This window comes from Macaca thibetana, chromosome 15 (assembly GCF_024542745.1).
Source record: "Macaca thibetana thibetana isolate TM-01 chromosome 15, ASM2454274v1, whole genome shotgun sequence".
In the NCBI taxonomy this organism is placed as follows: Eukaryota; Metazoa; Chordata; class Mammalia; order Primates; family Cercopithecidae; genus Macaca; species Macaca thibetana.
In genome coordinates this window covers 75,016,609-75,031,276 of record NC_065592.1, presented here as the reverse complement: position 1 = coordinate 75,031,276, position 14,668 = coordinate 75,016,609, and the positions used below count along the sequence as shown (strand labels likewise).

Below are 14,668 nucleotides of genomic sequence, written 5' to 3'. Positions count from 1 at the left end.
GCTTTCAGTCTTTTAAAATATATTAAGACTTTTTTGTGGTTTAATATCCATTCTGTCTTGGAGAATGTTCCATGTGCATTTGAGAATAATATGTATTTTGCTGTTGGGTGGCATATTCAGTATGTGTCTTAGGTCTAAGTGGTTTATATAGCGTTACTTAAATTCTCTATTTCCTTATTTTCTGCCCAGTTCTATGCATTATTGAAAGTGGAGTATTGAAGTCTCTAACATTATTACAGATCTATTTTTCCCTTCAGTTTTGTGTTCTTTCTTCATATATTAATATTTTGTGGCTCTGATGTTATATTTGTATGTATTTATAAGTGTGGTATCTTCTTGCTAGATTGACTGTTTTATCATTATAAAAGTCATTCTTTGTCTCTTGTGATAGTTCTTAAAGTCTTTTGGTTTTTTGTTTGTGTATTTGTTTGTTTCTGATTTTACCATAGCCACCCTGTCTTGGTTACTATTTGCATGGAATATATGTTTCCTTCCTTCCACCTTCAGCTTGTTTCCTTGAATCTAAAGTAATTCTCTTGTAGACAACTTATAAATGGACTCATTTGGTTTCTTTGAATCCACTCTGACAATGCTTGCCTTTTAATGAATGCATTTAATCCATTTACATTTAAAGTACTTACTGATAAAGAAGGATTTCTGCCATTTTGCTATTTGTTTTCTATTATGTCTGTATCTTTTTTGTTCCTGGGTTCCTCCACTACTGCCTTTTTGTTGTTCTTGGTTTGATTTTTTTGCATTGTACCATTTTGACTCCTTTCTTATTTCCTTTTTTGTACATGTTTTAGTTATTAATGGTTACCCTGGGGATTAAATTAACATCTTGCATGTACAACAGCCTAGTTTGAAGTAATACCAACTTAGCTTCAATAATATCTCAAAACTATGTTCCTGTACATCTCCCTCCCTCCCTTATGTTGTTATCACAAATTACATCTTTATACATTGTATGACTGTTAACATAGATGTATAATTGCTGTGTTATGCACTTGTCTTTTGAGTCATATAGGGGGAAAAAGGCAGATTTCTGAAACTATAATACTGCTGGCTTTTATATTTACCTATGTAATTACTTTTATCAGTGTTCTTTATTTTCTCACATGGCTCTGAGTTATTGCCTCTTTTCTCTTCAGGCTGAAGAACTTCCTTTAGCATTTCTTGTAGTTCAGGTCTACTTGTGACAAATTCCCTCAACTTTTTGTTTATCTGGAAATTCGGTAATTTCTTTTTTGTTTTTGAAGGATAATATTTCTAGATATTTCAGCACTTGACATGTGCCATCCCACTGTTTTCTGACCTCCATGGTTTCCTATGAAAAGTTGGCTGTCAGTCTTACTTGGGATCTCTTGTATGTGAAGAGTCACATACATCTCTTGCTACTTTCAAGATTCTCTTTGTTTTTTGACAGTTTGAACATAATGTGTCTCTGTGTGCAACTTTTAAAATTTATCCTACTTGGAGTTTCTTGGGTGAAAGACTCTTGTTTTTCTCAAATTTGGAAAGTTTGTAACCATTATTTCTTCATATATTCTGTTTTCTCTCTCCTTGCCTTTGGACTTCCATCATACAAACAGGCATTGTTATTTATGATGTTGTTCCCATAAGTCTTTAAACTATGTCTATTTTTTTTCATTCTTTTTTCCTATTTCTCAGATTGCATAGTTATTGAAATCACTCATGTAGAATAGTCATAAACTGTTAATTAGTTGAGTTTTACAGGACAAAAATCTAACAATTGTCAGTTACTGTATTGGTCAGTATAGGTTAGATCTCCGCAGTAGAGGATTAAAAACAGAACATGTACCAAGTGTTGTCTCTTAAATTTTCTGTTCAGAAGTGACACAAATGACTTCCCCTCATATTTTGTAGGCCAAAGTAAATCATGTGGCCACACCTAATTTTAAGAAGGCAAGAAACTGCAGTTCTGCTGTCTGTCCAGATATGAAAAACATTAACATTTACAGTGTGTGTTCCCTTCCCTACCCCATCCCCAGTCCATTGTTTAGCATTTGTTCCATTATTTCTATGTGCAGACAGAGGTTATTTTGTTAGTCTCTTTAACTCTATAATTTTCAGTTGCTTAGAGCCTTAAATATTAGAGCTTGATTATCAGCTCCCGTACTTTCTTAGCTTTGTGACCAAGAGCACAGTTCTCAATATTTGTTAAGTTTCAGTTTTCTCTCTGGAAAAGTGGAGATAATTCCTGTCTCAAAAGATTACAAATGATCAGTTGAGATAATGTGTATAGGATGTTTTGTACACTGTTTCATACATAGTAAATACTCTATTCCTGTTCTCCTGGCATTCAGTGCTCTCATAATCTGGCTTCATCATCATCTTCTAGCCTCATCTTCTGTGACTCTCTTCTAATCATCTGATGCTGTACCTTATCAAATTATAGTTGAACTCTAAAATATTTTTATCAGAAAGTCAGAATTTTTTTGTTACTATAATTTTTTTAAAGTTTGCTCTATTTTAGTATGTTTGGAAGACAGGATGGAAACTTTCCTGCCAGATGTAGCTCTAATTTTATAATGGAAGTCATGAAGAAATTAGGATTTACTTAAATTTACTTTAAAGTTCTTATAATACTTGTAATAAATGAGGTATCCATATAAAGAGAAACATGGTTTCCAGTTTTAAGATAGGTAATGTGGTTTCCATTCTTTCTCTTGATAATCACCAACAGAAAAAAAGTTGAAATAATATTTCCATCTTTAATCAAAACTAGAAGTATCTCCAACCCTTGAGCTAAAAATCCAAAGGAAAAGAGTAAATAACTAAGGAAGACCATCAAACTTGAGTGCTTAAGAACCTACAAGATACTGACAAAAAGCACCTTGTTTTACCTGCAAACTCAGAAAGGCTCAGGGATTAGATGGACTAGTACTACAGAATATAGAAGTGAGGCAGGAGCCATCAACATAGAGATTGCTTGAAAACTCTGAATAAGGATTCCTGTGTTCCCGCCTCACAGGAAATATACTGTCTGGTTTAACAATATGTATTTAACAGTAGGACAAGAGTGAGATGCTAAAGTTGTCATATTGCCTCCTTACCCTGCTTGGCTCCAGACTTCTGTCTTTCACACTTTGATATCCCAGGCAGGTTTGAGGGATCCTTCCTGGAGAAATGGAACCACTGAAGAAAAATTGCTGGACGGGTACTAGTATTTGAAGACCCCAACAAAAAAGCTAGCTGGCCACTACCCTGCTGAAGTCCATGAATTGACAGCCTGCGGACACATAGTCACCTTTTTATTGTTAACCTCTAAAATAAGAACAAAGGACTAAATGTTGTTAGCCATCTTAGGAAAGTTTCCAATGTAACTTAGAAACACATACCAGAAAAAAGGAACTTAAAGTATTAACAGATAATTGAGGGAATGAAAACACCTCGAGGAAATAATTAACAACCTTAGACAAATTTTGGCTAATCAAAGCAGGATGGTTTAAGAAAACAAGGGGAGTGGATGAGAAAATTCTCAGAATGAAAAGTACAATAGTAGAAGTATATTCAGTAAAAGCATTGAAAGAAACAGTTGAGGAACTTTCCCTGGGTATAGAATAAAAGACAAAAATAAGAGAGAAAAGAGAAAATTAGAGTTTAATATGAGGTTTAATATCTAACTGACTAGGAGTTGTAGAAAGAACAGGGAATGGCGAAGCTTATTATTATGGAAACAAAACATGCAAATTTCCTAGAGTTTAAACTAAATATATCAGTAGATTGAAGAGGTCTAGCAAGTGCTCAGTGCAATGATAAATATTCACATACTTGTAGAAAAATTAATTATTCTGAAATTTCAGAAACCATTGGATATAAAAAGAAGATGCTAGGTACTTCAGAGGAAAATGAGCTAGTCTGTGAATAGGAATATCATCAAATTCCACAGCCATACTTGAGAATCTAAAAGGACACGTACCCAATGTACTTAACTCCCAGATTCAAAAGTTGTCAACATCCCCCTATCCCCATGCATGCATACTTTTTAAATATTAAGGCAACTTCCTTGTACTATATCATTATCATCCAACTCTAAATGCTTCTGTTTTATCGGTAACAGGTAGACTTTTTTTTTTTTTTTTGAGACGGAGTCTCACTCTGCCGCCCAGGCTGGAGTGCAGTGGCCGGATCTCAGCTCACTGCAAGCTCCGCCTCCTGGGTTTACGCCATTCTTCTGCCTCAGCCTCCCGAGTAGCTGGGACTACAGGCGCCCGCCACGTCGCCCGGCTAGTTTTTTGTATTTTTTAGTAGAGACGGGGTTTCACTGTGTTAGCCAGGATGGTCTCGATCTCCTGACCTCGTGATCCCCCCGTCTCGGCCTCCCAAAGTGCTGGGATTACAAGCTACAGGTAGACATTTTAAGGAAACCAAACCACAATATGATTACACCCAACAGTATTAACAATAGTTTATTAATGTCATCAAATAGCTAGTCTGTGTTCAGTTTTCCTATTTTAGCTCAGAGCTGTTATTTTAGGAGTTGGTCTGTTCAAATCAGGACACATGTCTTAAGTTTCCACTAAAAGGAGTCTACCTTTGTGTTGTTTTTGTCTTAAGCTTTCTAGCCCTATTTGAATTTTAACGTCTGTGTATATATTTCTTTGGAAAATAAAATTTAACTTTAAAACCAGATATATTAATACATGGAAGACATCTCAGTAAATCATCATAGGCTGTGTGTTCAGCAATTTAAATGTGACTCCTATAAACTAATTACTTTCATGTCCTTTTTACAGGCTGTCACATCAGTCAGACACGTTAGTTGAACATGAACCTGTATGGTTAAACCTTAGCTAGTTTAGTCGTTTAGACTTAGAAGGAATTAAGTACTCCAGATCATAGCAGTAGCAGGATAGAATGGTAATAAATCACAAAACTTTTATAATAAAAATAGTCTGTAACTAAAAAATAAGCAAGAAGGAAAACTAAAAAATGAGCATCAAAATATATTTCACAAAGCTGGGAACTTTGAAAGCTATTGGACTTGTTTGCCTCTTTGTGCATATTTTAATAGTATTGACAAATTAATTTATAGGACTGTACTTGACTGGAAAGGGAGAGATTATATCAGCAGGCTAATTGTTGCCACAAGTGATAGCTGATGGTGAGAGACAGATAACTGTTAAATTCCAACACAGGCACTGAAGAAGATACTGGTCTACTATGCCATATGAAGATAAAGAATACAAAACAGCCTGTAGTCCTTTGAAGGGTTGTGTGTGACAGTTCAGTTAAGTTGGCATTGACCCAGCACTCTGCTGCAGCTGTTTAATGCCAGGGATTTAAAATTTTAGGTATTTTGTTATTTATTACTAAGTAACTTGCAAAACATCTCCGAATTGCACCCTTGAATTTAACCTTAATTCTGATACATACCCAAAGAATAGGAATCAAGGATAAGGTGTGGAGTAAGTAAAGATGAAGCTACACGATTTGGACCACTGGGACAGGTACTATATAGAATGATACATTTTTTTTCCCCATAGTTGCCCACCTTAGAAAGGGCCCTCAGTAATTTTAAACAAAATGCCTGTTGGTTCTCTTTTAGCGTTAGTTCACTTTTATTTCAAATGTGTTTTTTTTCTCAGATTCTCTGCTCTTCTCTTTCCCACCTTCCTAACACAGATTACATTGGTCAAACATTTATTTCCAATTGATAAGTAGATATGTCTGCTATAATAGAATTTAAGTCTGTTTTTCATTTGAGAATCTGAAGGATGAATACCTGATTTGTAAGTTTGATTTCATTTACTTTATTTGATTGGATGTATATTAGCCAAAGAGTGGAGGCAAATTCAATATCTTTCTTTAACTCTATGATGTTTCTTTTAGAGGAAGTCCACAAATGAAGGGGACACCCCATTTTAAGGAAGAACAGTGTGCTCCAGCATTAAATTTAGAGATGAGGAAAATACTGGATTTACAAGCACCTATCATGAGGTACAGTACTTTGGTTAAATTTGACATTGTATGATGACAGTAGACAATGTAGTTGGTAAATCCCATGACCAACAGGAAAGTTAAATTTCTTTTAATTCAAGATAACTTCTTAGTTCTGGAAATGCTTGATTAACCCTTATAAGACATTGGAAGTTTTGCAGATGGCACATTATACTTATTATAATAATGCTCATAAATTGAATATACCAACTATAATCTTATTTTGAAATTTATATTTTATAAGGTCTAGAATTGTTTGAGCGATAACAGTCCATATTTCCCAAAACAATACTGATGAAAGCACACAAGTTGAGGAAAAGAGAAAGTGCCTTTGTTTCCAAAGTTGTCTTAAGCTTCTGGGAAGTTTGTGTACACTTGGAAGAAAGTTATGCTTTTTCATCCAAATATGAATAAAGGTTTTATGACAAAGTGGCCAGAAATACCAGAATACTAGAAATCTATTTTATACCCATTGGTAGAAAAAAATAAGGAATCTTACCTACAATTTGGCTTTATTTCTTTAATTGTTGTTCCACTATTGATGTTTTAGTTGTCACTTAGTTTAGCTGCATATCTTTTCCATTGTGTAGATGTAAGAAAATTTACTTAAATGATACTCAGCTGTAAAAACATTGAGGACATTCTTTATGGAAAAAAAGCTTTCTAAATATGTTGTTGGGTGAAAAAAATAAAATGCATATGTTGCTACTGTTTGTTTTTAAAAGGGAGTTGAGGGATCTCCATCTTGTTTAAAAGAGAACATGTATTTTTCTGGAAGAATACATAAGAAACAGGATGAGAACTGAGTAGCTATGGGACAGGTTTGGGAGAAAAGCTATTGTGTACTCTTTTTTAATATTGAACTATGTAAATGTATTGAATTATATGAATGTAATGCTAATTTTAAAAAATCCCTCTGATTCACAGTTTTAAGAAAAGGTTTATTTCACCATTTCTCTTGTTAGAGTACTGTACAGAATGATATTGGAACATATTAAATAAAACTATGCAAGTGGCTGGGTATTGTCCTGCCTTTTTTGGTCCATCCCTTCATATCTTATTCTCATAGAAAAGAACACAATTATTATTTGCTTAAATGTAATCAGTGTTACAAAAGATTGAGTTCAAGGTTACTCATCGCCTTGGTCAGAGGGTTATTCATAACTTCACATTTTATTTATTTCAGCATGGGAATCACTTTCAAGAAAGTAACTTGATACATAAGGAATTCTGAGTGTCTGTAGGTACCAAAAAGGGTGGAATGGTACAGGCTTGGTTTTCTACCTCCACCTGGTGGGAAACCTTGTATGGTGCATGGAACTAGAATAGAAAGAGAGCCAAAAAAAAAAAAAAAAAAAAAAAAATTTCTGCCATTTTGTCCAAGTTTAACCTGTCAGGTGCTAGGTTTTAATCTATGAATTTAGGTGGTTGGAAATCTGTAAGGTTTCTCTCAAAACTCCAGTGGAATAACTGCATTTCAGAACAAAGTTATCAGCACCTGAAACACATAACTGCTGGAAATTTGAAATTTCCTATAGAATTTGGATTGAGTGAGAAGACATGAAACTTAGATTTTTATAACCAATTATTTTCCCTCCTATCACCACAAATGTAAGTCAGATAAGGCGAGGGATATTGGTTATGCTGTTGCTTATAGAAGTAAGAGTACTATCTCATCTTTTATTTTTGATTGAAGAAAAAATATGATTAATGTTAAGCATCTAACTTTTGTTACTGAGGATAGAGAATGTTTAGAAGGTAAAAATATAATTTTAATAAGAGTTTTCCCTCCCCTCCCCTCCCTCTCTCCCCACTCCTCCGACAGGGTCTCACCTTGTCACCCAGGCTGAAGTGCAGTGGCACAATCACAGCTCATTACAGTGGCATGATCACAGCTCACTGCAGCCTCAGCCTCCTGGGCTCCAGTGATCTCACCTCAGCCTATCAAGTAGCTGAGACTACAGGCACATACCACTACACCACGCTAATTTTTTGTACTTTATTGTAGAGATAAGGTTTCACCATGCTGTTGAGGCTGGTCTCAAACTCCTAAGCTCAAGCGATCTCCCCTCCTTGGCCTCTCAAAGTGCTGGGATTACAGGTGTTGAGCCACCACGCCCAGCCAAGATCCTAAATTTAAACGTAAATTTAACACACACGCACACCTGTGATACCACATAGCTTTCATAAAATTCATGAAGTCAATGATTGAAGAGACTCTCTAAGGACATAACTTAGAGTATATTTACATAAACTTTTAAATGTACTCATTAACAGTTGTGATATTAAAAATATTTCAGAACTGGGCTGGGCACAGTGGCTCATGCCTGTAATCCCGGCACTTTGGAAGACCAAGGCAGATCACAAGGTCAGATCATGAGGAAGGGCAGATCATGAGGTCAGGAGTTTGAGACCAGCCTGGCCAACATAGTGAAACCCTGTCTCTACTAAAAATATAAAAATTAGTCTGGCGTGGTGGCATGGGCATGTATTCCCAGCTCCTCGGGAGGCTGAGGCACAAGAATTGCTTGAACCCAGGAGGCAGAGGTTGCAGTGAGCTGAGATTGCGCTACTGCACTCCAGCCTGGGCAACAGAGACTGTGTCTCAAAGAAACCAAAAATTTAAGAACCAATACAGCATGAAAAGACATGCGTTATATTAGTTATCGAACAGGGTTCTGACATCGCCCTACTATGCCAATAATGAATCCTTCAGTTGGCCAGATTTTTCTGAGGGAGGGGATTCAGTTGTAGCAAACACCTGGGTACCTTGGGGCAAGGTCTATTTACCAGCCTTTATAGAAATATTAGTATTTTAACAACTGACATCAGTTTTTTTATTTCTACATTTTTTTAGAGATGGTGGTCTCACTGTGCTGCTCAGTTGGTCTCAAGCTTCTGGGCTCAAGTGTTCCTCCCGCCTCAGCCTCCTAGTAGCTGGGATTACAGGCACAAGCCACCACGCCTGGCTCAGCCTTTAACAAGTTTGTCTACTTTCGATTAAATGAGAAGGATATATCTATCTCTTCCTATAGATTATTTATTATGTTTATCACAGTTTTTAAAAAGTCATTATCTGCTAATTCCAATATCAAGATTATCTGTAAGTCTATTTATATTGATGGATTTTTCTTTTGATTCTAGGTTACATTTTCCTGCTTATTCACACATCTGGCCAGTCATTTGTTTGTTGCAGCATTGCTGATTATCATGTTGTAGAGATTATGAACTCTTAATTTTGTCAGACGATTGTTGAGTTTTTGTCTAGCAGGTAGTCAGATTACTGGAGTGTAACTTTTATTTCTATCATATACAGTGATTTTCTAGGGAGATAGGGTTAGGGGAGAGAAAGAATGTAGTTTGGAAAAAACAAGGCTGACTCCTTCCAAGGAAAATCACTGGTAAACCAGGGACTACTCTGCTAAATTTGCTTCTCTTGACATTGTCAACTTGAAGTAATCAGAAGGATCAGAATCTGGAATTAATGCAAGCAGAAAGCTGGCCAGTCAGGGAGAACAGACTTCAGAAAATGGGGTCAGTGTTCCAAAGTTAAAAGTTCAGTTCTTGCAGGCCCGGCATACTGACTCACGCCTAATCCCAGCACTTTGGGAGGCCGAGGCAGGTGGATCATCTGAGGTCAGGAGTTCAAAACCAGCCTGGCCAACATGGTGAAACCCTGTCTCTACCACAAATAGAAAAATTAGCTGGGCATGGTGGCACATGCCTGTCATCCCAGCTACTCGGGAGGCTGAGGTAGGAGAATCCCAGGAGGTGGAAGTTTCGGTGAACTGAGATCGCGCCACTGCACTCCAGCCTGGGCAACAGAGTGAGACTCTGTCTCAAAAAAATGTTCATCCAGGCGCGGTGGCTCATGCCTATAATCCCAGAACTTTGGGAGGCCAAGGTGGGTCGATCACCTGAGGTCAGGAGTTCAAGACCAGCCTGGCCAACACGGCGAACCCTCATGTCTACTAAAAATACAAAAGTTAGCTGGGCATGGTGTCGTGCACCTGTAATCCCAGCTACTGGGGAGGCTGAGACAGGAGAATCGCTTGAACTCGGAGGCGGAGGTTGCAGTGAGCTGAGATTGTGCCACTGCACTCCAGCTTGGGCAACAGAGCAAGACTCCATCTCAAAAAAAGAAAAAAAAAAAGTTCAGTTATGGCTTATAAAGGTTTAAAATAAAGTTTAGTAGGATTGTAATGTTTTGTATACCAGGCTGGTTTATGAGTTACAATTTAGTTACAGTTTGTTTTCTTTATGGCTTTTCTTTAAAGCTAGTTTCATTCCTTTCCAATTTAAAAAGAGTGTATTTAACATTTCCATTTTAAGACAATTTGATAGCCATGAAGTCTTTGTGTAAGAAAGATAAGAGGGAAGTTAATCTACCATGAAGATCAACAGTGAAGAGGGAAGGGGTCTTCCCTGGATCCCTTTAGTCATTTATAACATTTATAAAACAATACAGTAAGGAAGAAAGCTAATCTATAATCAGAGAAAGAAAGATTACAGCTGCCTGGGTTATAGCTGCCAATTATGTGACTCAGGCCCCATAACTACATTTCTTTAAGGCTCAAAAGTAATTCAGATTTCCAACAGCTTAGATTTTGAATTACATATTTTCATAGCATATAGTAGTACATCTAAAACATAAACTTTTTATACTCCACCCACCAAATGATACACATAGATTTTATCACTGAAATATAAATTTGAAATTAATATATAATGCTTTAAAAAGTGAAATTTCTATAAACTGGGAATTTTAATTGATTACAAATGGCTGTGAAGTTCAAGAAATAGAGCTGGGTAAAGAAACATCTGTTTCTGATCTTTTTCAGTACTTTTATAGTTGGGGAAAAAACAGCAAATTCTTCATTAACTGAAATCTTTGGAGTATAAGTAGTTGAAGTAAACTTTCCAAAGAATTAAAGGTTTAGTTTAAGAATTAAAATACTAAAAGACTTTTTTTTTGTCATTATGGATTAAAATATATCTGAAATATGCTCTTTCCTTAAGTATGAAAGGGAATTTAATAGTATTTAATAGGTTGTATATAATATACACATAACATTTTTTGTTTTTCCTCATATAGTATTTGATACTTTGAACACTCTTTCTTAAATTCATCTTACTTCTTGGCTTTCTTGGTATCAGTTTCTACTGGTTTCCCTAGTTGTCTTTTTCTTTGTGCCAGTATCTTTGTAGGCTCATTTATGGGTTCGTCTTTCTTTTAACCCTTTCCCTCTTCTTGCCTTCTTTGCACAAATATTTAGTGACAGATTTAACTAACACTGCCCTTGGGACTGTGCATACAGAGGTGAGCAAAACAGGCTATTTCCCCCTTAAGTAAATGCTGAATATCTTCACAAATATTGATAAGTGTTGAGATCATGCTGTGTAACTATTTTTCACTTCTTGCCTGAGAAGTCCTCTGAAGACAGAGAATATTTTATTCACCCTCGAATATCCAACACAGAGTATAGCACCTGTCACTGAGGATAGGCTCAGTAAATGTTTGCAGAAGGAATGCTGAGAAATATATTGGCCTGGAACTATACTCCAATACGGTAGCCACTAGTCACACATTAATTTATTTAAATTTACGTTAATGAAAAGTAAGTAAAATTTCAGTTACTTTGTTGCACTAGCCATATTTCAAGTGTATAGTCACCACATACAGCTCATAGCTACTGTTTACAGATAGCTAGATAGTTTACAGATACAGAACATTTCCATCATTATTCAAAGTTTTATTGGACAAGTACCGGAGAATTGTTACCTCTACACTTAATGGCTCCTGATTGTCATACTGTTATTAGTTAGGTCTTACTCATTTTATGGTTTCTCTACCTCTTTTTCTTTCTTGTCTGCTATCACTTCTGTTTCCATCTTCTAATTTGCTGTTTCAATATTTCTAGTTTTTAACTAGTTTTATCAGTTACCAAGTTTGTGACTGTGGCTGCCCATAGTCTTTCATTTCTTCCAGAATTTCTGATTCTAGATTGAAATATACATAGATAAAGTTTCAGATAAATGGAGATGTTTTGTAAATGGTTTCATGATCATTTCTGCATGAGTATTCTCTAAAGCAGTTTTTATATTCATACACATTGCTTTCCCAGAAGTTGCAGATAAATGGAGATGTTTTGTAAATGGTTTCATGATCATTTTTGCATGAGTATTCGCTAACGCAGTTTTTATATTCATACACATTGCTTTCCCAGTATGCTCTCTTAAAAATTAATTGATTCTACCTACAGTTTGCAGTCTGTGTTGGAAGATCTCCTGGTTGCTACTTCTGATGGACTTCTTCATCTTATTCACTGGGAAGGAATGACAAATGGAAGGAAAGCCATTAATCTTTGCACAGTACCCTTTTCAGTAGACCTGCAGTCATCTAGAGGTAGCTATACTTTCTATATGAGGTTGAACCAGTTGTTTTATGTTTGATATCTAGTTAGATATCTTCTATGGATGAACACTTCTTTGAAATTACTTATGCTAGGAGAGCGGTAGGGAGAGTATGAGAGGCGGGGTGAGAGAGGCATTTAGTAGGAAAGGACAGTTTAATTGTTTAGGGTTGTTAGGTCATTATTTTTACCCTTTTAAACTTATAGGTTTTTCTGGCAAAAGGTGAGAGAGTAATTTATTATATTCTTAATCCTATTTCATGTGCTTATGTTTTTCATCAGTAGGTTCATTCCTGGGCTTCACAGATGTACATATCAGAGACATGGAATACTGTGCCACACTTGATGGGTTTGCTGTTGTATTTAATGATGGTAAAGTTGGATTTATTACACCAGTGTCAAGTAGATTTACTGCAGAGGTATGGCTTATTTATTTTGAAGGGTTTTTTGTTGTTGTTGTTATTTTGTACTTATTTTATTCTTTGTTATTAAATTCTTTTTTCATTATTCATACAAGATTTTAAGGGTTGTTAATTTTTTAATCAAGTCAAACATATAAATAGTATAAGTAGACAAAATTCTCTTGGACAAGTTAAAGAAAAATGATGGTTCCTGTTCTCTTCCCTGCTCTCCTCATGCCTAATTTTCCACTTTTGGAGGCAACTACTTTTTATTCCTTTACTGGTTATTTGGTTTTTAATCTCTACTACTCTGAATATTTCCTTTAATTTTTAGTTTTTAGGCTGTGTTTATTGACTTCTTACTGTGGAGAGTGACAGTTTACTTCCCTTTTCCCTGCTTCCACCATACTTACATTCTTCTCATGTTCCCATTATAATTACTGTGATTTTGATTAGGTTACTATTAATTGCTTATATTTTTATCAATATGTAAGCTCCATTAGTACCTAAACCATGTAGTACTGATGCAGAAGTTTTTGCTCCTTAGTTTAGGTAAAAGCAGGTTCTTGTCACACAGCCAGGAAAGATTAGGCATGCAGACATACTGAAAGGTGAGGAGAGCAGAATTTATTAAAAGAAAGCTCTCAGCAAAAAAAGAGGTCTTGCTAACAGGCTCCCACCTCACAGATTGATTACCAAGCCCCAACACACACACACACACACACACACACACACACACACACACACGCACATACACACACACCAGCTGAAGAGCCCAGGGTCCTCCCTGCTGCTCAAGGTGTGAACTTCCCGTGACCCCACCCCATTCTCCCAGTGCGCTTGTGGGCACTATTCAGAAAGAATCAGTCAAGAAAGGGCAAACAGGGGCAGTTCTCCCTCTGCATCACCAGTTTCATCTGGGACAAGAAGTCTCGTCTTTCAGCCTTCAGGCTCTTTTTGGGCTTGAAGGTGGAGTTTCGCTGGGGACCCTTGGCTGTCTCCTGTTTCTGTCAGTATGTTATAATTATTTTTCCTTTACTGCAGATTTTTCCTCCTGCTAGGAATTAATGATTACCTTGTTCTTTACATTTGCTTAATTTTTATGTACTTACCTCTTACTCAACCCAAATTGTCAGTTGTGTAAATAGCCTCCCAGCTTTTTCAAGCATATTAGCTCTTCTGTTCGTTTCATATACTGTTTTTTGAGACGGAATTTTGCTCTTGTTGTCCAGGCTGGAGTGCAATGACATGATCTCGGCTCACCACAACCTCTGCCTCTCGGATTCAAGCGATTTTCCTGCCTCAGCCTCCCAAATGGCTGGGATTACAGGCATATGCCACCATGCCCAGCTAATTTTGTATTTTTAGTAGAGACGGGGTTTCTCCACATTGGTCAGGCTGGTCTTGAACTCCCGACCTCAGGTGATCCACCCAACTTAGCTTCTCAAAGTCCTGGGATTACAGGCGTCAGCCCTGGTACCTGGCCCATTTCATCTTTTTTTTTTTTTTTTTTTCCACCCTGAGGAACTATCACTTAAGGATGGCTTACAGAAGAAATGAGCTTGCATAAAACATAAGAGTGTGTGTGTGTGTGTGTGTCTGTGTGTGTACACCTGTGCAGTGCATGTGTGGGTCTATAGGTATGTATCACATGTCCACATGCATGTTCATAGCCTCCATGCACATGTAAATATTTCTTCATAAAAACTTTTCTGACTTTAATATTAGAAAAACTTACACTGGTTTTCTGAAGCCCAGTGTGATATCAGAGAGCCCTTTCTAAATATATACATATGTGTGTGTATGTGTGTGTGTGTGTATATATATATATATATTTTTAGTTTTAGGCTACATGTGCACAGCATGCAGTTTTGTTACATATGTATACAT

General features: G+C 36.4%; 1 protein-coding gene across 4 annotated transcripts in view; it reads left to right on the top strand.

Annotated features, from left to right (window-relative positions):
* RIC1 (RIC1 homolog, RAB6A GEF complex partner 1) overlaps positions 1-14,668 on the top strand; it is a 153,520-nt gene that overhangs the window by 88,234 nt on the left and 50,618 nt on the right. For 3 of the 4 annotated variants that reach the window (XM_050761693.1, XM_050761689.1, XM_050761691.1), the window contains exons 4-6: positions 5,857-5,964; positions 12,228-12,370; positions 12,660-12,796. In XM_050761693.1, coding sequence (XP_050617650.1) covers positions 5,857-5,964; positions 12,228-12,370; positions 12,660-12,796 — 388 coding nt within the window. The remainder of the gene's footprint in view (positions 1-5,856; positions 5,965-12,227; positions 12,371-12,659; positions 12,797-14,668) is intronic. The other variant, XM_050761690.1, reaches the window with a different exon arrangement.